Source organism: Pygocentrus nattereri, chromosome 10 (genome assembly GCF_015220715.1).
Source record: "Pygocentrus nattereri isolate fPygNat1 chromosome 10, fPygNat1.pri, whole genome shotgun sequence".
Lineage (NCBI taxonomy): Eukaryota > Metazoa > Chordata > Actinopteri > Characiformes > Serrasalmidae > Pygocentrus > Pygocentrus nattereri.
In genome coordinates, this window is record NC_051220.1 from 43995219 (window position 1) to 44021661 (window position 26443).

General features: G+C 43.3%; 1 protein-coding gene across 1 annotated transcript in view; it reads right to left on the reverse strand.

Moving 5' to 3' along the window:
* The window catches only part of cnsta (consortin, connexin sorting protein a), a 42289-nt gene extending 16724 nt beyond the window's left edge, over positions 1-25565 (reverse strand). Inside the window, exons 1-9 of the mRNA XM_017685780.2 lie at positions 25455-25565; positions 12408-12715; positions 11587-11713; positions 8703-8839; positions 6635-6665; positions 5815-5901; positions 5103-5199; positions 4015-4036; positions 1478-1568 (exon numbers count right to left, since the gene is read on the reverse strand). Coding sequence (XP_017541269.2) covers positions 1478-1568; positions 4015-4036; positions 5103-5199; positions 5815-5901; positions 6635-6665; positions 8703-8839; positions 11587-11713; positions 12408-12644 — 829 coding nt within the window. The 5' untranslated portion in view covers positions 12645-12715; positions 25455-25565. The remainder of the gene's footprint in view (positions 1-1477; positions 1569-4014; positions 4037-5102; positions 5200-5814; positions 5902-6634; positions 6666-8702; positions 8840-11586; positions 11714-12407; positions 12716-25454) is intronic.
* Between the last annotated feature and the right edge of the window lie 878 nt (positions 25566-26443).

Consider the following 26443-nt stretch of genomic DNA (forward strand, 5'->3'; position numbering starts at 1 on the left):
TGAACTTCATTGACATCCCATTCTTAATCCATAGGGTTTAATATGATGTCGACCCACCCTTTGCAGCTACAACAGCTTCAGCTCTTCTGGGAAGGCTTTCCACAAGGGTTAGGAGTGTTTATGGGAATTTTTGACCGTTCTTCCAGAAGCACATTTGTGAGGTCAGACACTGATGTTGGACGAGAAGGCCTGGCTCACAGTCTCCGCTCTAATTCATCCCAAAGGTGTTCTATGGGGTTGAGGTCAGGACTCTGTGCAGGCCAGTCAAGTTCTTCCACACCAAACTGGCTCATCCACGTCTTTATGGACCTGCTTTGTGCACTGGTGGGCAGTCATGTTGGAACAGGAAGGGGCCGTCCCCAAACTGTTCCCACAAAGTTGGGAGCGTGAAATTGTCCAGAATCTCTTGGAGCTGAAGCTTTAAGAGTTCCTTTCACTGGAACTAAGGGGCCGAGCCCAACTCCTGAAAAACACCCCCACACCATGATCCCCCCTCCACCAAACTTTACACTCGGCACAATGCAGTCAGACAAGTACCGTCTCCTGGCAACCACCAAACCCAGACAGTCAATTCCACGCTGGAATTCACTGAGCTCCTGAGAGCGACCCATTCTTTCACTAATGTCTGTAGAAGCAGTCTGCAGGCCGAGGGGCTCGGCTTTATACACCTGTGGCCATGGAAGTGACTGGAACACCGTTCAGTGATTTGGTTGGGGGAGTGAAAACTTTTAGCAATATAGTGTAGCACCAAAAAGGGTTCCGCTATTGTTACAATGTCATAGAACCCTTGTAATAAAAATTATATACAGAACTACATACAACACATTCTCCCTCACTCTGAGGAACCCTTTCACCATGTGAAGAACCCTTTAAGCATGGAAATGGTTCTTTGAGTGTTCATGAGTTCTATATACGATCTTTAATAAAGAACCCCTGAAGAACAGTCATTATGAAATCAGCCAAGTTAGCTACGTTAGCGTCAGTCAGGGCAAGTTTATTTTAATAGCACCTTTCAGACTCTGAGGTCATTAAAAGTGCTTTACAAACGAGGAAATACAAAGATAATTCAAATGATAATTAAAAAACTAAGGAGAATATAAATTAAAAGAGCAGATTTTAAAAGAGAATAATCAATAATATATAAAATCTCTGTACAACCAAATCTGAGAACATAATTATAATAATAAATCCACTATCATAATCACCAGCAGTGATGACGAAATCACGATGGCATATTATATGAAAGGATATCAAACAAACAGGTAATTCACTGCGTCATCATTTATGTAATTATGCAAATACATCTGAATATGTATATAATGCAAATGAGCCGTACAGGAATCCCACAGTCAGACCTCCGGACTGTACAGGTCAACGTTAACCTGACTAACAGATCAGAGACCCTAACAGCGTAAAGGCACGGCGGTGACCGCTGTGCAGGAGGCGTATTTGAGGTGTTTCAGGTAAACAGACTCACCTGAGCCGCATGGACGCTCTGACGCGCTGTGGTTCTCTCCGGCGCTCTCGCTGACCACTCTGTTCCGCTGGACTTTAACCACCAGCTCACACTGACGGCACAGAGAGAGCTTTAACCCCTTAAAGCCTAAAAGCTCTTATCTCACCACAAACGACACCAACACGCAAATTACAGCACTGTGCAAAAGTCAGAGACCCCCTGCCCACGGTTCTATTAAGAACCACGGGTTCTATATACGCTTAAATGGATGTGGTGGGACGGTGAGATGGTTCTTCAGACTGTGATGTTTATTGTTCTATACAGCACCAAAAAAGGGTTAAGATGTCAGGCTGGTAACAGCAGAAGAACCTACACACCGTTCTATATAGAGCCATATCTCCATCAGTCTGAAGAACCATTTCACCACACAGAGAACCATTTAAATAATTCGTCGTCATAAACAGAACCATTTCCTCTACTAAAGGGCGCAGCTTCTAATCAGAGGGTGAGAAATGGGTTAATCATCATTGTAAGTCACCAAGACAACCAGCAGCCATTCAGTTCTTGCGTGAAATTGATGTAGAACACAGGTTCTGACTAAACGCTCAGAGAGCGAAGCAGCTTTTAATACAGCGAGTGGCAATCCTCGGGGTCCAAGCACCACGTGGTACCAGAAGAACATAAACAATGTTACTTTGTTTCAAGTCATTTTGGAGCATTTCTGTTGGTCAATTTGTCACGAAATTTTGGCACTTTGTTTAAGAGCCATGGGCATTTTCAAATTTTGTAAAAAAAATTACAAAATGACAAAAGTGGAGAGAAGAGGTTTTGCTCCGATAGCAGCAACGTGTTTTATGGTGTGTGTCCACTTGCACTCTTGTATAATTTGTATGCTTTTAGATAGACAGACAGACACTCACACAGCCGAGAGTCACAGTAGAGTCAGCTGTTTGTGTTATGCTGAGACGCCAAGTTTCTGTTAATGAGATTTTCCACACATTTTCCAAAATCCCCCCATAACAGAGAGGTTCAGAGCGGTTTGGTGTGAAATGTCTTTACAGTGGTGGTGATGGGAACCAGGCGTTGCCATGACTACAACACAGATATAGACGCTTTATTTACCATCCAGAACCTCCAGAGAACCTACACGAGTCTTCTGAGCTTATATGGAATGCTGATGATGGAAAACGGTGGAAAATCTGGAATAATGAGTTTTCTTTGGGGACTATTTTGCCGCACAGCGCCCTGCATGTCTCCCTCCACCATGAATGGAGTTGAAGTTCTCTAAACTCTCATAAAACAGCGTCTCAGTCATCAGGCAGTGAATTCAGAACCAGTTCATGTAGGAACTTTCTGTAGGAGCTTTTAGAGGGACGTCTGGTTCCCATCACCACCACTGTGAGGAGCTTTTAGAGGCGGACGTCTGGTTCCCATCACCACCACTGTGAGGAGCTTTTAGAGGGACGTCTGGTTCCCATCACCACCACTGTGAGAAGCTTTTAGAGGGACGTCTGGTTCCCATCACCACCACTGTGAGGAGCTTTTAGAGGGACGTCTGGTTCCCATCACCACCACTGTGAGCAGCTCTGACTCGGTAAGATTATCTAGAACAGAACGTTTCACACTAAACCGCTCAGAACCGCTCTGTTTACATGTTACATGGTTCCTCTTAAAAGGCTGTGTTGGCTGGTCTCCGACTTTAGCACAGCTCTTATCTTTATTTTCTCTCATACAGATGTAAAAAACTATGGCCGCCCATTTTTACCACTTCAAATAAACATCCAGCACCTCGTCTTTCAGGATTAGCTGAACTGCTACCACAAGACACTGAGATGCTCTCATTATTTTGAGAAATGCTCATCACAATAATGACTTTAGTACATTGTATCTCAAAATAACGATTTAGTATCTCAAAATAATCACTTAGTATCTTAAACTAATGACTTAGTATCTCAAAATAATCACTTACTAACTCAAAATAATCACTTATTAACTCAAAATAATCACTTATTAACTCAAAATAATCACTTATTAACTCAAAATAACGATTTAGTATCTCAAAATAATGACTTAGTATCTTAAACTAATGACTTAGTATCTCAAAATAATCACTTATTAACTCAAAATAATCACTTATTAACTCAAAATAATGACTTAGTATCTCAAAATAATCACTTATTAACTCAAAATAATCACTTATTAACTCAAAATAACGATTTAGTATCTCAAAATAATGACTTAGTATCTTAAACTTATGACTTAGTATCTCAAAATAATCACTTAGTATATCAAAATAATCACTTATTATCTCAAAATAATGACTTAGTATATCAAAATAATCACTTATTATCTCAAAATAATCACTTAGTATCTCAAAATAATCACTTAGTATCTCAAAATAATCACTTATTATCTCAAAATAATGACTTAGTATCTCAAAATAATCACTTAGTACTTTAAACGAATGGCTCAGTGATTGACTCATTAATGAAAACAGTAATGATGAGCTGCCGGCTGTTTTAAGGGAATGGGCCTCCATAAAAGACTGACGGACTCACCCTCTCGGCGCTCCGCCTCGGTCTGTAAAACAGGAGAAAACAGCACAGTGTCCATCAGAGGCAGGTGAGGCAGAAGCTGGAGTGCTGCTCTCTCTGTCTGAGCGTGTAACCGCGGTGCTGCCCGCGCTCAGCGGGGATCTAATATTAGCGCGGCACATCTCCCAGCCTGAAACCGTAGCGCCGGGCTCAAGTTGCCCAAAGTGCAGCGACGGGCCACACGTTCAAACCGCGACTCGGCCTCGCTGCCTCTAAAATTAACACAGGAGGAGGACTCCGGCGTGGAGGAGGCAGAAAGCGCAATCACTGGGCATTAAAGTGCCAGTTCAGCAGAAAATGACATTTCACCCAGCGTCGCCCAGACTTTGCCCGAATGTGCGGTCAGGGTTAGAGCTCAGTGTCTGGGGTCACTTCTTTAGGTTTACGCTGGAGCTGCAAGGCTAATGTAGCTAAAAGATGATGGAAATCAATGGACACCAGGTTAGCATCATGCTACAACATCACGCAGCCGCCTTAAACACGTCGGCTTAATATTCACAGCTGCGTGTTGGCAATTTGCCTCACCAGTTAAGGTGGAACGGAAAATTAGAATAAGAAACATTTGGCGTTTTAATGTAACTGCTGCACTATTTAACATGTTATACATATATGCAAATAGGTATACACATGTAATTATTTATATATATTTTAATATATGTCAAAATGTCTCTTATAAATAATGTATATGTACGTATCTGTATGTCACAAAATACCCCATATATATATATATATAATGTATTCAAATATAAAAGTAATTATATATGTAAAAATGTCTTGTGTGCATTATATATATGTATCTATATGTAATAACAATATGACCTATATGTATATATTAAACACGTAAATGTCTCATACATGCAGTAATTTCTCATGTATCATGTGTATGTAAGTATCTTTGACTAATAACATGAATGAAATGTAAGAGTATTAAAGAACAGGTATACTGAGTGTACTGGGTTACTCTGGTTCAGAACATGTACGAAAACAAGCGTGTGTGTGTGTGTGTGTGTGTGTGTGTGTGTGTGTGTGTGTGTGTGTGTGTGTACACTCACTGTGTGTGTGTTCTGCAGATGTGTCTCAGCTTCTCCAAATGTTCTACATCCAGGTCACTGGAGCCCTGAACCTGATCAACCAGCCTCCATCTGCTCTCTGGGAGAGGGAGAGAGAGAGAGAGAGAGAGAGAGAGAGAGAGAGAGAGAGAGAGAGAGAGGGAGAGAGAGAGAGAGAGAGAGAGAGAGAGAGAGAGAGAGAGAGACAGTGAGAGAGACAGTGAGAGAGAGAGAGAGAGAGAGAGAGACAGAGAGACAGAGAGAGAGAGAGAGAGGGAGAGAGAGAGAGAGAGACAGTGAGAGAGACAGTGAGAGAGAGAGAGAGACAGAGAGAGTGAGAGAGACAGTGAGAGAGAGAGAGAGAGACAGAGAGAGAGAGAGAGAGAGACAGAGAGAGTGAGAGAGACAGTGAGAGAGAGAGAGAGACAGAGAGAGAGAGAGAGAGAGACAGAGAGAGTGAGAGAGACAGTGAGAGAGAGAGAGAGACAGAGAGAGAGAGAGAGAGAGAGAGACAGAGAGAGTGAGAGAGACAGTGAGAGAGAGAGAGAGACAGAGAGAGAGAGAGAGAGAGAGAGACAGAGAGAGAGAGAGAGAGAGACAGAGAGAGTGAGAGAGACAGTGAGAGAGAGAGAGAGACAGAGAGAGAGAGAGAGAGAGAGACTATAACAATGGCTATAATATATACACAGTCTGAGTTAAATGAAATGTGCATTACCCCATTGCTCCTGCAGGGCGGCGATGTTGGACAGCACTCTCTCATGGTACAGTCTCTCCAGCTGCAGGAGGCGGATGGCCCGCTGATCTGGAGTGTTGGTTAAGGAAATAAACTAATCTTTGATCAGACGATCAGTTCATATCACAAAACCTACATTTAGAGCCGCTTATTCATTTCTAATAAGATTTATTTTGTGGGCTGAAATGACAAAACAACAGCAAAAGAAAAACACATACAAAATAAATTTGATCAATAATTAATAACGTGTTACTTCTCAGCTGCTTCAGCCCTGTAGCGTCACCAGACAGGTCTTAGCATGTTGGCTAAGTCTGGCAGGGCCACTTAAATGCAAGATAATAATCATAACAGTCTAATGCTGGCCAGCCCCTTAACTGGCCACCCCCTTAACTGGCCAGCCCCTTAACTGGCCACCCCCTTAACTGGCCAGCCTCTTAACTGGCCAGCCTCTTAACTGGTCAGCCTCTTAACTGGTCAGCCTCTTAACTGGCCACCCCCTTAACTGGCCACCCCCTTAACTGGTCAGCCTCTTAACTGGCCACCCCCTTAACTGGTCAGCCTCTTAACTGGCCACCCCCTTAACTGGCCACCCCCTTAACTGGCCACCCCCTTAACTGGCCAACCTCTTAACTGGCCAACCTCTTAACTGGCCAGCCCCTTAACTGGCCAGGGCCCAAAGTTTTACAGACGTATCACTTTAATACTGATATGCAAATGAGCGCATAGAAACGGGTCACAGGGACGGACCACGAGAACATCTGAGCTCCAGCACCGCAGCACACAGACACAGAGCTGAGGATACAGTCTCCCTCCAGAACCAGAGCCTCCGCTATCTGCAGACGAGGAGAGATAACCAATCAGAATTCATAAAAATGAATAATAAAACAAGAAAAAATCCCTGATAGCTCCGAACCGACACCACACAGATAAACAGGCAAACATTCCCAAATCCAGAGTAACCGACAATCCCAATTAAATCTACAGTAAATAAGGCTTTTAATAACGATACGTCGCTGTGACACACACGCAGACACACACACACACGCAGACACACACACACACACGCAGACACACACACACACGCAGACACACACGCAGACACACGCTCACTCTGTCTCTCACTCTCTCTCTATGCACCCTCTCTATCACTACTTCTCTGTGTGTTTGTGTGTGTGTGTGTGTGTGGGCATGTGCGTTCGTGCGTGTGTGTGCATGCATGCATGTGCGTGCACGGGCATGTGTGTGTGTGTGCGTGCGCGTGTGTGTGTGCGCGCATGTGTGTGTGGGCGTGTGTGTGTGCGTGTGTGTGGGCATGTGTGTGTGTGTGCGCGGGCATGTGTGTGTGTGTGGGCATGTGTGTGGGCGTGTGTGTGTGTGTGCAGGCATGTGTGTGTGTGTGGGCGTGTGTGTGTGCGCAGGCATGTGTGTGTGTGCGCGGGCATATGTGTGTGTTAGATGCGGCTTTTCTGGTTAAAGTCCTCCTTGACCTTAGTGCAGCATTTGACACAATACACCACGCTCTCTTACTAGATAGACCGGAAAACCTTGTAGGGGTAACAGGAACAGCTCTTTCCTGGTTCAGGTCCTACCTCACCGATCGATATCAGTTTGTTAATGTAAAGGGTGAATCATCTGTCCTTGTAAAAGTAAAGTATGATGTTCCACAAGGCTCTGTTTTAGGACCTATATTATTTACAATATATATGCTACCACTGGGCACCATTATCAGTAAACATGGTATAAATTTCCACTGTTATGACACTCAGTTATATATATCAAGCAAACCGGATGATAAAATCAAACTTAGCCAGATTGAGGACTGTATAAAAGACGTAAAAGACTGGATGTTGAGTAACTTTCTGCTACTTAACTCAGATAAAACAGAGGTCCTGCTTCTCGGCCCAAAAGTAGCTAGAAACAGACACAGACTGTCTAACTCAACACTAAAACTTAACAATCTCTCAGCTGCATCGAGCTCTGGGTGTCGTGATAGACGCTGATCTGTCCTTCAACACACATATAACTAATATCACTAGAACAGCCGTCCTGCATCTCCACAATATCACTACATTAAGAAATGCATGATCTCTACAGGACGCAGAAAAGCTAGTTCATGCTTTTATTACTTCAAGGCTGGACACTGTAATGTCCTGCTGTCTGGACGTCCCAGCAAAAGCCTCAACAAGCTTCAGCTGGTCCAGAACGCTGCAGCCAGAGTCTCACAAGAACCAGAAAGTTCGACCAGGTCAGCCCAGTTTTATCAGCCCTGCACTGGTTACCAGTTAAATTCCACACTGATTATAAAATCCTATTACTGACCTATAAAGCTCTAAACGGACTCGCCCCTCAGTACCTGAGTGACCTTCTTACGCCTACTTAGATCAGCTACTAAAAAGCGCTATATAAATAAACTTCGCTTGCTAAAGCGCTCAGAGGAAGTCCAGCACATAATAACCACCCATTTCTCTCCTTTTAAGGTATTTCTGTGACGGTTTTAGCTTTTAAGGGCTGAATGAGCCGCACTGAGCTCAGCCAACAGCAACAGATCTAATCTGACTCTGTAAACATTAATGAGATCACGTGTAGTGATGTGCTGTGTGCGCCTCCTGCTGGAGCTGCCGGAGAACTGCCACACTGACAAGAGACCTGCTACTGTTACAAGCTGGACATTGAACCAATAGCAGAACCCTTTTCGGTGCTATACAGAACCAAATACAGCACATTCTCCATTAGTCTGAAGAACCATTCACCATGCACAGAACCATTTAAGCATGCATGTATATATGTGTGAGTGTGCGTTTGTGTATGTATGTTGTTGTGTGTGTATATGGCTGGGTGTGTGTGTGTGTGTGTGTGTGTGTGTGTGTTACCTGGTGCAGTGTGTGAGGCAGCAGAGCGTCGTCTCCTCTCTCCTCCAACACACACACACATGCGGAGAGAGACGGACCGAGCTCCGGAACAGCAGCACCCACTGCCGTACACTCCGCACTCAGAGGGGCTTCAGATACTGTAACACACACACACACACACACACACACACACACATTAGAGCACTGATTACTTTATATTCAGTTTACAGATTTACATACGGTTACAAACTAGAGATGTAAGAATACAGTGAGCAGCGCTACACGAGACTGTACTGTACTGAATTAGACTGAAGTTAGGGTTAGGGTTAGGGTTAGGGTTAGGGTTTAGGGTTAGGGGTTAGGGTTAGGGTTTAGGGTTAGGGTTTAGGGTTTAGGGTTAGGGTTTAGGGTTAGGGTTTAGGGTTTAGGGTTAGGGTTTAGGGTTAGGGTTTAGGGTTAGGGTTTAGGGTTTAGGGTTAGGGTTAGGGTTTAGGGTTAGGGTTTAGGGTTTAGGGTTAGGGTTTAGGGTTTAGGGTTTAGGGTTTAGGGTTAGGGTTTAGGGTTTAGGGTTAGGGTTAGGGTTTAGGGTTAGGGTTTAGGGTTAGGGTTAGGGCATCATATAGGACTGTACTATACTGTAATGAATTTATTTGTATTGTACTGTAACATGTTGTATTGTAGTACTTTTAGTGTATTGTCTTGGACTGTATTGCGTCTGAGTGAACCGTATTGGATTATACTGAATCTTACAGTACTGAATTTTATTGCATTGTGCCCTGTGATGGACTGGCGACCTGTCCAGGGTGTATCATGCCTTCCGCCCAATGACCGCTGGGATAGACTCCAGCACCCCCCGTGACCCAGAAGGTGTGATGCGTGTGTAGAACCCCATTTCCAGAAACGGGATGCTGTGCAGAATGTAAATAAAATGTTTGTACACATTGAATTTGATGCAAACAACATGCTCCAAAAAATTTGGGATGGGGGCCTAATTGCCCCTGAGTTTCATCACCTCTTCTTTCAAGTTTCATGTTGTTTATTTGTCATTTGCATAACATTTATGCACTGAAACGCTTAAGTGCTATTAACATCTTATAATAACACTCTGTCAGTGTTTGGGAACTGAGGAGACACTGCTGTAGTTTAGAAAGTGAAATGTTTTCTGTTCTTGTTTGATACAGGATTTGCACACTAATGCCCCCTAAACCATCATGAATACTGGCTTTAGAACTGAGCACTGATAACAAGCTGAGGGGTCTTCAGCCCAGAGGACACAGTGTCCATGATTTCCTAAAGAATTTCAGATGTTGATTCGTTTGACCGCCGGACACTTTTCCACTTCCCCTCAGTCCATTTTAAATGAGCTCAGGCCCAGAGAAGGTGGCAGCGTTTCTGGATCCTGTTTATATTTGGGTTCTTCTTTGTGTTTTAGAGTTTAACAGCGTTTGTGGATGCAGTGATGAACTGTGTTCACAGTCAGTGGTTTTCAGAAGTGTTTCTGAGCCCATGCAGTGATTTCCACTACAGAATCATGTCTGTTTTTAATGCAGTGCTGCCTGAGGGCCCAAAGATCACGGCCAGCAGATACTGGTGTTCAGCCTCGTCCCTCACAGACAGAGATTTCTCCAGATTCTCTGAGTCTTTAATGATGTTCTGCACCGCAGACGATGAAAAGTCTCTGTGTCAGTAAAATATCTTTGAGATGTGACGCTGTATCTCGGCTCCAAAGTGGGCAATATAGCATGAAAGCCCTGGTTCTCAACAACGGAGAACAGAGGAAAATCCTTGACAATAAAAGTTGTGGTAGAGTTTGTAATTCGCCTCCGAGCCGAGTGGAAGCTCTGACATCGCTTGCTCAATAGTGCTCTGGTTTGCAGAAAGTACACCCGGATGGAAACGGTGGAAACGGTGGAAAAGGTGGAAAAGGTGTCGTTTCCAAAATATTTTAGTTCATTGTGACACAGCTTGTGTACAGAGTGGCTGTTTTCAGGTCCTTTTCCTCCTCCAACTTCACAGAAGCCATATTATTGCTTCCACACGCTAACCAAGCTCAGGGGTCGGCAACATACGGCTTTATTACTGTCCTGACACGAATCAAATAATTCTCCTTTGCAGCAACATAAAGATCGTTCTAACACTGTTTTGACAATAAATGATCTTAAACGCTGCTAATTCACCCCCTATAGCCCTGCAGGCTGGCGTGCAGACGGCAAGTCACAGCTACGCACAGTCTCGTCTCTCTAGCAGCTACGAAACGGCAAAAAGACTGAAGGCGAACATTCGGAGACGAAAGGGCTTATTCACATTTACAAGCACCGCAGAAGTTTTCCTGATATGTTAATCCTGCAACGAGAGACTGTCAAACACTAAAAACTAAAACGTTGAAGTCAGCCTTTCTCTCGAATTCTCCCGTTCCACCTTAAATGGTGCCGCTTTTACATTCGCCACCTCAGGCACCATTTAAGGTGGAACGGGAAAATTTGAAAGAGAAGCTGGAGAGTAAGAAGCGACTTCAGCCTCGTAAAAGAACCGAACGCCCAGAGACGTTTTACAACAAACTATTCAACGTCTGAGGAAACGTTTCCCGTCGGAAAGCGGAGAAAATAAGAATAAGCCTATTTTATTTGTCTATACTAGACCGTCAGCACACACGGAGACATACTGGACATTAAATGTTGTGGTCAAGCTGGTCTGATTTTTGTTGATTGGCTCTTCTAAACATTTGGGTTGTGACTCCTGCACTAACCTGGCTTTAACACCGAGCCCGTCGGATTTCTCGCTCATCCAGGGGTGTTTTTGTTGTGTGCCACCACAGACTGTCCGGCCGCTGCACTGCCGCACTTCCATATAAACGTGTAATAAACATGAGCTGAACAGTGTAATAAGCGCAAGGTGTTGATGGTACCTGTAGGGCTGGGGCTTGGCGACGGCGAGTCCTGTATCTGTCCGTCCAGCTCCGGAGAAAAGGCTCCGCTGTTACTGTCCATCTCTTCATCATCCTCTTCCTCCACTTTAGAACCTTCTTCATAGGCCTGAATGAGAAGAACCATAATGAGCCAAACCATTTCTTCATTACTGTGAGTTTGCATGTTTGAGGCATTTCTGATTAAATGATGATGATGATGATGATGATGTTCTGTTCCTCAAACCAGCTGTAGCAGCAAAGGCTTTACCGGCTGCTACTTCAGTACACCAGGTGGCGCTGTCTGTTAGTCTCTAGAGTGGAGGGAGAAGTCAGCTGGCACTAGCTCTATTTAGTTGGTTTACTTCTATGAAAAGAAATGAAAAATTCTGAAAACTAAAATTAGAAATGATATAAATTATATTGTAAATTACAGAGAGAACAGTTTACGATTTTTTCACATTTTTCTTTTTTAATTTTTACATTTTTATTCATTTTTGTTTTAAAAGTGTTGTGTTCTGAATATTGGAAGGTCCAGCAGTTCTGAATATTAAAAGGTCCAAAGGTCCTGAATATTGGAAAAAAAAGTATTTTCTTTTCATCAAGGTTCAAAATAATTCAGACTCAAACCTCAGCATTTGAAAAATGAACTTATAATGATCAATAATCATCAGTATTGATGGATGTGTGAAAGATATGTTTAGATTATTATTCATATCGTTTTATATCGTTCAACCTGGCCACCAATTCCTTTAATAATGAATGCTAATTATGAAACAGAACAACACAGAAAAATACACTGTGACCAAATCGCTAAACCTTACTTCATCTTCGTCGTCCTCCTCCTCCTCTTCATCCTCCCCTGTGCTGCCGTTGTTGTTGGTAGAGTCCTGGGTGGTCCTGTGTCCTCCTCTCGGACCCTGCTCCACCTCCTCGCCCTCCTCCAGCAGGCGGTTGTGGTTCTGGTCGGGGCTTCGGGCTGAGCCCTCGCTCTGGAGCTCTGCATCCCCCGTCCCGCCTCGCCTCAACGGGCCTTCGCTCTGCCACTGTCCCTCATCCATGAGCTCCAGACCGCCGGCAGCATGAAGAGAGAACCGAAACCCCCACAGGCCGGACCACCGCACACGGACACCTGCAGGAGAGCAGACATGCACTAAATCACTGTAGCTTTATAAATAATCAGATGCTGTTTAACCATTAAAACTCTCCCAACCCAAAATCCGAACCTTTAAAGGACAAAGGCCGAAAGGAACAGCGTGAGCATCAACACCTTCTGACGATGCGTCTTGAAGGGAAGAGTTTTCAACGTTTGAAAAACCACTGGGGGCTTTTATTTTGAAGTGATTTGTTTCTCGCTGGGGATTGCAGAAGGAACGCTGTGATGGAATTCCCCTTTCAGTAATCTTTAATAGACTTGCGTGGTTTGGAGTGAGTGACGATGTGGGCAGGCTGTTAGCACCATGCTAACTGAGGGGTTTCCGCTTTTACTACATTAGCCTCATTAGCCTCATTAGCCTCATTAGCTCGCTTCAGTGTCTGTAGAGAGAGATTTTCCAGACTAACGCTGCGTCACAATTACGCACTTAATACTGATACTAACTAGTGTTCAAGTATGAAGTATGTAGCCAGTGCTGGACACTAACTGAGTATCTGAGTAACTGAGTATCTGAGTAACTGAGTAACTGAGTATCTGAGTAACTGAGTAAATGTAATTAGTTTCTGTACTTGTAGTACAGTGTAGTATGTGTAGTATTTTTGGTGTATCTGTACTGAAGTTTCTCCGTTCTGGGCGTCTTTTTCCTTTCACTCCACTACATTTCAGAGTCTAATATCCGACTTTTTCCTCCTACATTTTGAGAAATCTGTCGTTCCTTTTGGTTTCTGTGTGTATAAAAACGTAACATGTCAAAACGAAAGAAGCGCAAAGCCAGAGCACCAATCAGGGCCCAGCGGTCACTTTGTTTAGAGCTGGTTTTGACCTGTTGGTCATACCGACCCAGTGCAGCACGCGGTTCAACGTCAGCGCAGCAGCGTAAAACTTTGGGAGAGTCTGTTCAACATAAATGATGAACTAACCTAACTTTGTGTAAATAGAGCTAAATATAGAAATATACTAAAAACACTCTCAATCATCATATACTCTCGGCCCGGTCACTAAACCACTAAGAACAATAATACAGCGGACTTGATTCAAATTTGTAAAATATTTACCCAAGAGTGCAATATATTACATCAGGGCTGCAGGGGTGTTTGTATATATTTATATAAGATATGTATTTTTTTTCCTTTATGGCCAGAATGATTTGGCCGGGTTTTCCTCTGAATTACGAGGTTGTTAAAGAGTTGAAATATGAATATTGCTCCATGTTCACTCATTAGACTGGCCCCCTCCGTGATCAGGCTTCATCAGTGTATATTCCCATGTTCAGACTGAGGGCAGATGGAAAGGAGTCAGAACAACATCTCCAGGTCTCCCTGCAGTTCCCTGCTCTGTTGTTCATCTGATTCTCCCCGAGACACGATAGATCTCTCCTTTTAGCTACACAGGACAGAGTGTGTGGAGGTGTTCAGTATCTATAATAGATGTTATTATGTGGTTTCTGACACTGTATGACTCACTATTACCTATAAACACAGACTAAAACACAGATAATAATCTGCTTTTATTTTTAGTTGAGGTGGGTGATACTGCAAACATATAATATCACAATATATTTTCACGATACACAATTTGTCTGAAGTTGGAACAGACAAAATAAAATCAGCAGTACCGCAAATAAACACTACAATAATACTTTAATAATAAATCTACAATCATTTTTATTCAGTGTTTCACAAGCTGCACTTCACTAAATCTAATGAAACGGCCCAACTGTGTTCAATTAGCAGTGAAACATGTAGTCTGTGTTCTTTAACGATGATGATATCCACGCATTGCTCAGAAAAGCACGTTATAACATGATTTATCACAATAACGATAAAATATCACCATGTTGCCCACCTCTATTTTCAGCTTTGCTTCCACTACCAGAGAATTTATTCCAGTTTGTTTTAAATTGTGGAAAATATCAGCAAACAAACAGGAGTGAGGGACATTTACTGCCTGTAAATCACTTCATCGTCATCACCATCATCATCATCATCACCATCATGATCATATTTCCAGCTGACTTGCTTTCAGACTGTGTTTAATCTGATAGCAGGGCAGAAAAACAGCATCACGAGGACCTTAAACACAGCACAATAACAGTAAACAGGGCCTTCGGTAAATCAGCTGAGCTTCTGCATCCATTTATAACACAAACACTCACAATGAATAACACTATTAATGCAGCAGGACAGCTGAGCCACAACCACACCCAGCAAACTACACCACTAAAAACGTATGTGAGTGAGTGAGTATTGGAGTATGTATGTGTGTATTTTAGTATATAAGTACTTGAGTATTTGAGTATGTATGTGTGTGAGTATTTGAGTATGTGAATATTTGAGTGAGTATTTATGTAAGTATTTGAGTGCTTATTCACGTATGTGGGTATTTGCTTATGTATGTGTGAGTATTTGAGTATGTGAGTATTTGAGTATGTGAATATTTGAGTGTGTATTTGAGTATGTGAATATTTGAGCATGTGAGTACTTGAGTGTTTATTTATGAGAGTATTTGAGTATTTAAGTAGTGAGTATGTGAGTGACTATTCGAGTATGTGAGTACTTGAGTGAGTAAGTATGTGAGTATTTGAGTGAGTATTTACATATGTATTTGAGCATGTGAGTACTTGAGTGAGTATATGTGTATGTGAGTACTTGAGTATTTACATATGTGAGTGAGCATTTGAAGATGTGAGTACTTGAGTATTTATGTATGTGAGTATTTGAGTATTAAATTGAGTGAGTATTTAAGTATGTTAGTATTTGAGTAAATATGTGAGTATGTGAGTATTTGAGTATTTAAGCATGTGAGTATTTAAGTATGCGAGTATCTGAGTGAGTGACTGAGTATGTGAGTACTTGAGTATTTAAGCATGTGAGTATTAAAGTATGTGAGTATTAAAGTATGTGAGTATTAAAGTATGTGAGTATCTAAGTGACTATTTGAATATGTGAGTACTTGAGTGAGTGATTAAGTATGTTAGTGAGTATTTGAGTAAATATGTGAGTATTTGAGTAAGTATGTGAGTATTTGAGTATGTGAGTATTTGAGTATTTAAGTATGTTAGTGAGTATTTGAGTAAATATGTGAGTATTTGAGTAAGTATGTGAGTATTTGAGTATGTGAGTATTTGAGTATTTAAGTATGTTAGTGAGTATTTGAGTAAATATGTGAGTATTTGAGTAAGTATGTGAGTATTTGAGTATGTGAGTATTTGAGTATTTAAGTATGTTAGTGAGTATTTGAGTGAGTATTTGAGTGAGTGAGTAAGTGAGTGACAAGCCAGGTCTGTGAGGTGCTTTGCGTGTGAAAAATATTAAATTTCCATTGTATCACGAAACCAACTGCATTCAAAACATCATGAACAATGTCAGTCGGTCACTAAATCTTCACTAAATCTGCAACTAATCCTCACTAAGCTGACCATAGTGTCTAAAAGCAAGGCTTACATGAGCAACCTGGTCCTACAAATGAGATGAAGTCTTTATTTTCGCTCTGCTGCTCTCTCCCCAGGTGTTTTCTGCTCTCTCCCCAGGTGTTTTCTGCTCTCTCCCCAGGTGTTTTCTGCTCTCTCCCCAGGTGTTTTCTGCTCTCTCCCCAGGTGTTTTCTGCTGTTACTCTTCTAAATCACTGAGGAGGCTTTCCAGAAGATTCTCTTGTGGATAAAACTGACAATAACAGAGATTACAGTGAGTCTGCACTCACTGTCTGCAGTCTAGCAGAACTTATTCTGGTGCTATAGAGGACTATAAACAACACACTCTCCATCAGTGTGAAGAACCATTTCACCATGCAAAGAACCATTTAAGCATGTAGATGATTCTTAGAGTGCTCATGGTTCTATACAGAAACACTGTGTCTACTAAAGAACACCTGGAGAACCATCTACTACGTGCACTCATACAGTCCATATATAGAAACTCACTGCAAAGCGGTTTTCACAAAAAGTTTAGCCCCACCCATTCAGCCTACAGCAGTTTAGCCCCACCCATTCAGCCTACAGCAGTTTAGCCCCACCCATTCAGACACTATACAGGTCAGCCAATCAGAACAGAGCTCATTTACATACATCAGGCACAGTAACAGAAACAGCCTATTTAACAGTGAGGAATAAAGAGAGCTGGAAAATAATCATGTAGAAATTAATTACGACTGTTTTTAGCACATAAAAGTGCAGAAATGTTAAATAAGTGGAGCTCGGAGAGAAAACAGGCCTTTTAAACTGAGTTTCTGACCAAAACAACAACCAAAACTGACCAATTAGGCCTTCAGCTACTGTAGACGGTTCCTGTGGAGAGTTAGACGAGTCCAGCTCACACGGTCATTCAGAACGAGGAGGCACCCTGAAATTAGGATCACAGCACCGCCCGCTACACCAACACACACCCCCCAACACTCATCACACAGCCGAGCGCAAGCACAACATCACGACACTTCAGCAAACTCAACACGTCACGATGCTTAGTTTCTCAGACGTCTGACCGCTGGAGCCGAGAAAAAAGAGCCAAAATAAAAAACATGGTGGATTAATAATAATTAATATTCAGTATTCATCACTAAATCCAGTTAAACGGACTGATTTTACTCTTTATAATGAAACATGCTGTTGGTCAGTGTCTGCAAGCACTGACCATAAACACGACACGATCAGAAAAGCTTATTAAATTGTGACAATTTATCATGATATTGAAATATATGGTCATTCTGCCGAGCGCTTACTCATCATAACTCATAACTGTTCATTAATCACATTACTGCTTCTTAAAGTAAGAAAAGTTAAAGGGGAGAAGAGAAAGTTGTTTAGTATCTGAGCTCAATCTCTGCTTCTGTCTGTTCCTGTCAGAGGAGAGAGAGAGAGAGAGAGAGAGAGAGAGAGAGAGAGAGAGAGAGAGAGAGAGAGTGGAGGAGCGAAAGGATCCAGACAAACGAGTAGAACAAGAGCAGTTAGATGATTAGAGGTGAGGCGGTCACACGGCACAACACCACACCTACCACAACCACTACACTGAACACGCATTATTAGTGTTATTATTCTCCAGACCTCCGTATGTGGTCACATTTACAGATAACAGTCTCAATAACAACACACACTGTATCTCCAGAAGTCTTCACTCCCCCATCCAGATCACTGAATTCAGGTGTTCCAGTCACTTCCGTGGCCACAGGTGTATAAAGCCAAGCCCCTAGTCCTGCAGACTGCTTCTACAGACATTAGTGAAAGAATGGGTCGCTCTCAGGAGCTCAGTGAATTCCAGCGTGGTGCCGTGATCGGACGCCACCTGTGCAGCAAGTCCAGTCGTGAAATTTCCTCACTACTAAATATTCCACAGTGGACTGTCAGTGGGATTATAACAAAGTGGAAGCGATTGGGAACGACAGCAGCTCAGCCACGAAGTGGTCGGCCACGTAAAATGACAGAGCGGTCAGCGGATGCTGAGGGGCATAGTGCGCAGAGGTCACCGACTTTCTGCAGAGTCCATCACTACAGACCTCCAAACTTCATGTGGCCTTCAGATCAGCTCAAGAACAGCGTAGAGAGCTTCATGGAATGGGTTTCCATGGCCGAGCAGCTGCATCCAAGCCTTACATCACCAAGCGCAATGCAAAGCGTGGAATGCAGTGGAGTAAAGCGCCGCCACTGGACTCTAGAGCAGTGGAGACGAGTTCTCTGGAGTGACCAATCACGCTTCTCCGTCTGGAACAGTTTGGGGACGGCCCCTTCCTGCTCCAACATGACTGAGCACCAGTGCACAAAGCAGGTCCATAAAGACGTGGATGAGCCAGTTTGGTGTGGAAGAACTTGACTGGCCTGCACAGAGTCCTGACCTCAACCCCATAGAACACCTTTGGGATGAATTAGAGTGGAGACTGTGAGCCAGGCCTTCTCGTCCAACATCAGTGTTTGACCTCACAAATGCTCTTCTGGAAGAACGGTCAGAAATTCCCATAAACACTCCTAACCCTTGTGGAAAGCCTTCCCAGAAGAGCTGAAGCTGTTATAGCTGCAAAGGGTGGGCCGACATCATATTAAACCCTATGGATTAAGAATGGGACGTCACTCAAGTTCATATGCGTGTGAAGCCAGACGACCAAATACTTCTAGAATTATAGTGTATGTCTATTAGAGATTCCTTAAAGGGGAGCTCCACCAATTTTTCCAATTTTCAATTTTACTGCATAATTAAATGGTTAACAAAGTCATTTAGAGCAGTGTGGCATTAAACGTTCCGCTGCAGAGAAACTTCAACATAATTCTGATAAGGATATTATAAATTAGATATATTAACACATTAGAACGTTTTAAAATAAAAGGGTTTGATATGCTGTCACAAACAACGTTGCTATTATTGTCATTCTAGCCTACTTAACCTACTGCCTCCACAAAAATGAATGAATAAAATAATCAGAGAGAAAAATAACAGCGTATACTGATTTTTCCAGGCTACTGTAAACAGTCTAATTAATCCAACGTCACCAAAAAAAACCAGGTGTAGAAGATCAGACAGACAGACAGCGCCTGATCACGTACGTGAAGATAAACCAGATAAACCGTCTGAAAACAGGAAACGCTCATTTATTATAATTTACTCAAACTATAAAAGCACACGGTGCAGCGCCTCAGAGGAACGAGCTCCACACCGAGCCGACAGCGAAATAAGGAAACAGATGAATGTAGGAAATGAAAGAAGGACGAGTTCCTCCTGTTCCTGACGCTGTGGTCGGCCTGAGGAGCGTCCAGGGCACTGATATGACTTACGAGCGCTTCAGCCGAAGCTACAGTTTAACATGGTCTTTACTGTGTTACTTGGATTCTGTAGTCCAGCATTATGTTGTTCTCATGTCTATCAGTGAGTGTGTTTACATACATTTAATAATCCGATCACTGCAGACAATCAGATTTTGTCAGTAATATAATCATCATGTTTACATGCTCTTCAGTAATCAGATAACAGGAAAACTCCAGGTCTACATGAGTCAGACAGTAATCAGATAATGGGGAAACTCCAGGTCTACATGAGCCAGACAGTAATCAGATAACGGGGAAACTCCAGGTCTACAGGAGTCAGACAGTAATCAGATAATGGGGAAACTCCAGGTCTACAGGAGTCAGACAGTAATCAGATAATGGGGAAACTCCAGGTCTACAGGAGTCAGACAGTAATCAGATAACGGGGAAACTCCAGGTCTACAGGAGTCAGACAGTAATCAGATAACGGGGAAACTCCAGGTCTACATGAGTCAGACAGTAATCAGATAACGGGGAAACTCCAGGTCTACATGAGTCAGACAGTAATCAGATAATAGGGAAACTCCAGGTCTACAGGAGTCAGACAGTAATCAGATAACGGGGAAACTCCAGGTCTACAGGAGTCAGACAGTAATCAGATAATGGGGAAACTCCAGGTCTACAGAAGTCAGACAGTAATCAGATAACGGGGAAACTCCAGGTCTACGTGAGTCAGACAGTAATCAGATAACGGGGAAACTCCAGGTCTACAGGAGTCAGACAGTAATCAGATAATGGGGAAACTCCAGGTCTACAGGAGTCAGACAGTAATCAGATAATGGGGAAACTCCAGGTCTACAGGAGTCAGACAGTAATCAGATAATGGGGAAACTCCAGGTCTACATGAGTCAGACAGTAATCAGATAACGGGGAAACTCCAGGTCTACAGGAGTCAGACAGTAATCAGATAATGGGGAAACTCCAGGTCTACATGAGTCAGACAGTAATCAGATAATGGGGAAACTCCAGGTCTACAGGAGTCAGACAGTAATCAGATAATGGGGAAACTCCAGGTCTACAGGAGTCAGACAGTAATCAGATAATGGGGAAACTCCAGGTCTACAGGAGTCAGACAGTAATCAGATAATGGGGAAACTCCAGGTCTACAGGAGTCAGACAGTAATCAGATAACGGGGAAACTCCAGGTCTACAGGAGTCAGACAGTAATCAGATAACGGGGAAACTCCAGGTCTACAGGAGTCAGACAGTAATCAGATAACGGGGAAACTCCAGGTCTACAGGAGTCAGACAGTAATCAGATAACGGGGAAACTCCAGGTCTACAGGAGTCAGACAGTAATCAGATAACAGGGAAACTCCAGGTCTACATGAGTCAGACAGTAACCAGATAACGGGGAAACTCCAGGTCTACAGGAGTCAGACAGTAATCAGATAACGGGGAAACTCCAGGTCTACATGAGTCAGACAGTAATCAGATAACGGGGAAACTCCAGGTCTACAGGAGTCAGACAGTAGTCAGATAATGGTGAAACTCCAGGTCTACAGGAGTCAGACAGTAATCAGATAATGGGGAAACTCCAGGTCTACAGGAGTCAGACAGTAATCAGATAATGGGGAAACTCCAGGTCTACAGGAGTCAGACAGTAATCAGATAATGGGGAAACTCCAGGTCTACAGGAGTCAGACAGTAATCAGATAATGGGGAAACTCCAGGTCTACAGGAGTCAGACAGTAATCAGATAACGGGGAAACTCCAGGTCTACAGGAGTCAGACAGTAATCAGATAACGGGGAAACTCCAGGTCTACATGAGTCAGACAGTAATCAGATAATGGGGAAACTCCAGGTCTACAGGAGTCAGACAGTAATCAGATAATGGGGAAACTCCAGGTCTACAGGAGTCAGACAGTAATCAGATAATGGGGAAACTCCAGGTCTACAGGAGTCAGACAGTAATCAGATAATGGGGAAACTCCAGGTCTACAGGAGTCAGACAGTAATCAGATAATGGGGAAACTCCAGGTCTACAGGAGTCAGACAGTAATCAGATAACGGGGAAACTCCAGGTCTACAGGAGTCAGACAGTAATCAGATAACAGGGAAACTCCAGGTCTACATGAGTCAGACAGTAACCAGATAACGGGGAAACTCCAGGTCTACAGGAGTCAGACAGTAATCAGATAACGGGGAAACTCCAGGTCTACATGAGTCAGACAGTAATCAGATAACGGGGAAACTCCAGGTCTACAGGAGTCAGACAGTAGTCAGATAATGGTGAAACTCCAGGTCTACAGGAGTCAGACAGTAATCAGATAATGGGGAAACTCCAGGTCTACAGGAGTCAGACAGTAATCAGATAATGGGGAAACTCCAGGTCTACAGGAGTCAGACAGTAATCAGATAATGGGGAAACTCCAGGTCTACAGGAGTCAGACAGTAATCAGATAATGGGGAAACTCCAGGTCTACAGGAGTCAGACAGTAATCAGATAACGGGGAAACTCCAGGTCTACAGGAGTCAGACAGTAATCAGATAACGGGGAAACTCCAGGTCTACATGAGTCAGACAGTAATCAGATAACGGGGAAACTCCAGGTCTACATGAGTCAGACAGTAATCAGATAATGGGGAAACTCCAGGTCTACAGGAGTCAGACAGTAATCAGATAATGGGGAAACTCCAGGTCTACAGGAGTCAGACAGTAATCAGATAATGGGGAAACTCCAGGTCTACAGGAGTCAGACAGTAATCAGATAATGGGGAAACTCCAGGTCTACAGGAGTCAGACAGTAATCAGATAACGGGGAAACTCCAGGTCTACAGGAGTCAGACAGTAATCAGATAACGGGGAAACTCCAGGTCTACAGGAGTCAGACAGTAATCAGATAACAGGGAAACTCCAGGTCTACATGAGTCAGACAGTAACCAGATAACGGGGAAACTCCAGGTCTACAGGAGTCAGACAGTAATCAGATAACGGGGAAACTCCAGGTCTACATGAGTCAGACAGTAATCAGATAACGGGGAAACTCCAGGTCTACAGGAGTCAGACGGTAATCAGATAACGGGGAAACTCCAGGTCTACAGGAGTCAGACAGTAATCAGATAACAGGGAAACTCCAGGTCTACATGAGTCAGACAGTAATCAGATAACGGGGAAACTCCAGGTCTACAGGAGTCAGACAGTAATCAGATAACGGGGAAACTCCAGGTCTACAGGAGTCAGACAGTAATCAGATAACGGGGAAACTCCAGGTCTACAGGAGTCAGACAGTAATCAGATAACGGGGAAACTCCAGGTCTACAGGAGTCAGACAGTAATCAGATAACGGGGAAACTCCAGGTCTACAGGAGTCAGACAGTAATCAGATAACGGGGAAACTCCAGGTCTACAGGAGTCAGACAGTAATCAGATAACGGGGAAACTCCAGGTCTACAGGAGTAAGACAGTAATCAGATAACGGGGAAACTCCAGGTCTACAGGAGTCAGACAGTAATCAGATAATGGGGAAACTCCAGGTCTACAGGAGTCAGACAGTAATCTGATAATGGAGAAACTCCAGCTCTACAGGAGTCAGACAGTAATCAGATAATGGGGGAAACTCCAGGTCTACATGAGTCAGACAGTAATCAGATAATGGGGAAACTCCAGGTCGACAGGAGTCAGACAGTAATCAGATAATGGAGAAACTCCAGGTCTACAGGAGTCAGACAGTAATCAGATAATGGGGAAACTCCAGGTCTACAGGAGTCAGACAGTAATCAGATAATGGGGAAACTCCAGGTCTACATGAGTCAGACAGTAATCAGATAATGGGGAAACTCCAGGTCTACAGGAGTCAGACAGTAATCTGATAATGGAGAAACTCCAGCTCTACAGGAGTCAGACAGTAATCAGATAATGGTGAAACTCCAGGTCTACAGGAGTCAGACAGTAATCAGATAACGGGGAAACTCCAGGTCTACATGAGTCAGACAGTAATCAGATAATGGGGAAACTCCAGGTCTACAGGAGTCAGACAGTAATCAGATAATGGAGAAACTCCAGGTCTACAGGAGTCAGACAGTAATCAGATAATGGGGAAACTCCAGGTCTACATGAGTCACTAAAGCAGCTGTATTTTTTCATCAATAAACACCATCCAAAGGTGGTTTTTAGTCTATAAACTGGAAAATCTCTAAAGCACCACTGGAGCCCTGAGACTAATGCAGCGAACAACCAGTACAAGCATAAACCCCTCCAGTTAGCATGGAGCTAACAGCCTGTCTGGATCATCACACGCTCCCAAACACAGACAGGTCTATGACAGATTACCTGAAGGAGAATTCCACCACATTTTCAAAATTTCGGCATAATTAAGATGTAAACAGAGCGGTTCTGAGTGGTTTAGTGTGAAACGCTCTGTTCTAGATAAACTGACCGAGTCAGAACCGTTCAGTGGTGGTGATAGGAACCAGACGTCCCTCTAAAAGCTCCTACAGAAAGTTCCTACATGAACTGGTTCTGAATTCACTGCCTGATGACTGAGACGCTGTTTTATGAGAGTTTAGAGAACTTCAACTCCATTCATGGTGGAAGGAGACATGCAGGGCGCTGTGCGGCAAAATAGTACCCAAAGAAAACTCATTATTCCAGATTTTCCACCGTTTTCCATCATCAACATTCCATATAAGCTCAGAAGACTCGTGTAGGTTCTCTGGTGGTTCTGGATGGTAAATAAAGTGTCTATATCTGTGTTGTCGTCATGGCGAAGCCTGGTTCCCATCACCACCACTCTAAAGACGTCTGAACTGCTTCACAACAAACCGCTTTGGATCTCTCGGACATTCGGTTGAGGGCATTTTGAAAACTGTGAAAAACTTCCCCTTTGTAGTTCCAGTGCAAAAACAGAGGAAGCACCAAACATGTCTTAAACGAACGGTCTTTCATTTGGAATAAGGGGGGAAAACTGGGTACATTCGATCTTTGGGTGAACTCATTCGGCAAACAGAAGGAATAAGATGCCAGAATGAAGGTGCACAGAAACAAACAGGATAATGAGCCTCTGGAGGAAACAGCAGCACCTTTACATCAGAGAGGAGGAACACAACAGCTGAGGGTGAAGATCACACACACACACACACACACACACACAGACTCACAGACACACACACACACACACAGACTCACAGACACACACACATACACACACACATACACATACATACACACACACACACTCACGTATACACACACACACAGACACACTCACAGGCTCACAGACACACTCACATACACATACATACACACACACATTCATGCTCCTAAAAAGATGGTTCTTCAAGTGTTCTTTAGTAAAATATAGAATCATGAGCACTCAAAGAACCACTTACAGTCTTAAAAGGTTCTTTGCATGGTAGAACCACACTGTGATGGTTCTGAACCATCTCACTCCTGGTGCTGCAGCTAATTTGCCATATATAAGGTTTAGCATTACATTATATGGACTACAGTAAAATGATAAACACACGAATGAAATGAAGCCATTAGAACATTAGAACATTAGACCAGTCACTCCACAGCACCCGTACCGCCTGCATATGCCACTAACAACACGCCAGGCTCTTCTCTGAACCTTCCGTTCCACCTTAAACGGTGCAGCAGTTCCATTCTGGCGCCTGTGGCACAACCGAGCTTCTGCACCATTTAAGGTGGAACGTACAATTCAGAGAAGAACCTGAGGTGTGAGAAGCCCCGCGCTGCTCTCCTTCACTCCGGGTCAGAGGAGGAACGAAGCAGTGAAACGGACGCAGCTCGTCGATCAGAGCGATCGATCAGTCGCTAATGTTTATTATGATGGGAGACGGCTGATGCGCATGCGCACTGAGCGCAGGCTTCACCGCCGCTCGCACTATTCCTCCTTTTCTGCCCGCGCTGTTCGTCCCCGGCGCGGCTCGAGCTCTCGGCTCGGTCCGCAGGGAGGCGGTCATACTCACCGGGCGGCCGGCGGGCCGGGAGCGCGGCTGCGGGGCGGATTACGGAGCTTTAGACCTGGAAATGTGGAAACGCTCCGGAGCAGCGGCTCTTCCTGACAACACCATCCGGGACATTCAGCCACTCGCCCGAAGCTCCGCCCCCTGCAGTACACGCAGAATAATAATAACGACACCATAATAATAATAATAATAATAATAATAATAATAAACTGCACAATTAAACAAAAAAATCTTCAAATATGTTGGAATAATTCTTAATTCTTCAAAAGATACATGAGAATATTACAAGCTGTAAGTATACTGTGTACTGTTACATATGATTGCTATTTTTAAATAATAATATTAATAATAATAATAACAAAAACAAATATTGTATCAAACTAAAAAATGTGTTATTTAAACAAAGAATAATATGTACAAATAACTAAAATAATTATACATATGTAAAATGTGTATAATATAAAATACAGCTTAGCAGTAGAATAAAATATATACAGTAAAAACGCAACATGCATTTATATTTTACATGGAAATTTGAAACAGACATTTTCGTGTTTCTGAATAATAAATGTCCTGGAAGTTGTGATGGGGGCGTGTGCCAAATGCATGTCACCCATGTCATGTGCACTAATACCCCTCCCCCCCGAAATAATCAATGCCTTCTCTGAAAAAGACGTCGTCTGGTCGGCGGCAGATGTTGATAAAACATGTTTATATCCATCCATCCATCCATCCATTTTCCATGGATGGATGGGCATGTTTATATCATTCAGCTTTAATGGCGCCTTCACAGATGAGCACGTCACCCAGGCCATATACGCATATGAACTCTAGTGAGATCCCATTCTTAATCCTTAGGGTTTAATATGATGTCGGTCCACCCTTTGCAGCTACAACAGCTTCAGCTTTTCTGGGAAGGCTTTCCACAAGGGTTAGGAGTGTTTATGGGAATTTTTGAACGTTCTTCCAGAAGCACATTTGTGAGGTCA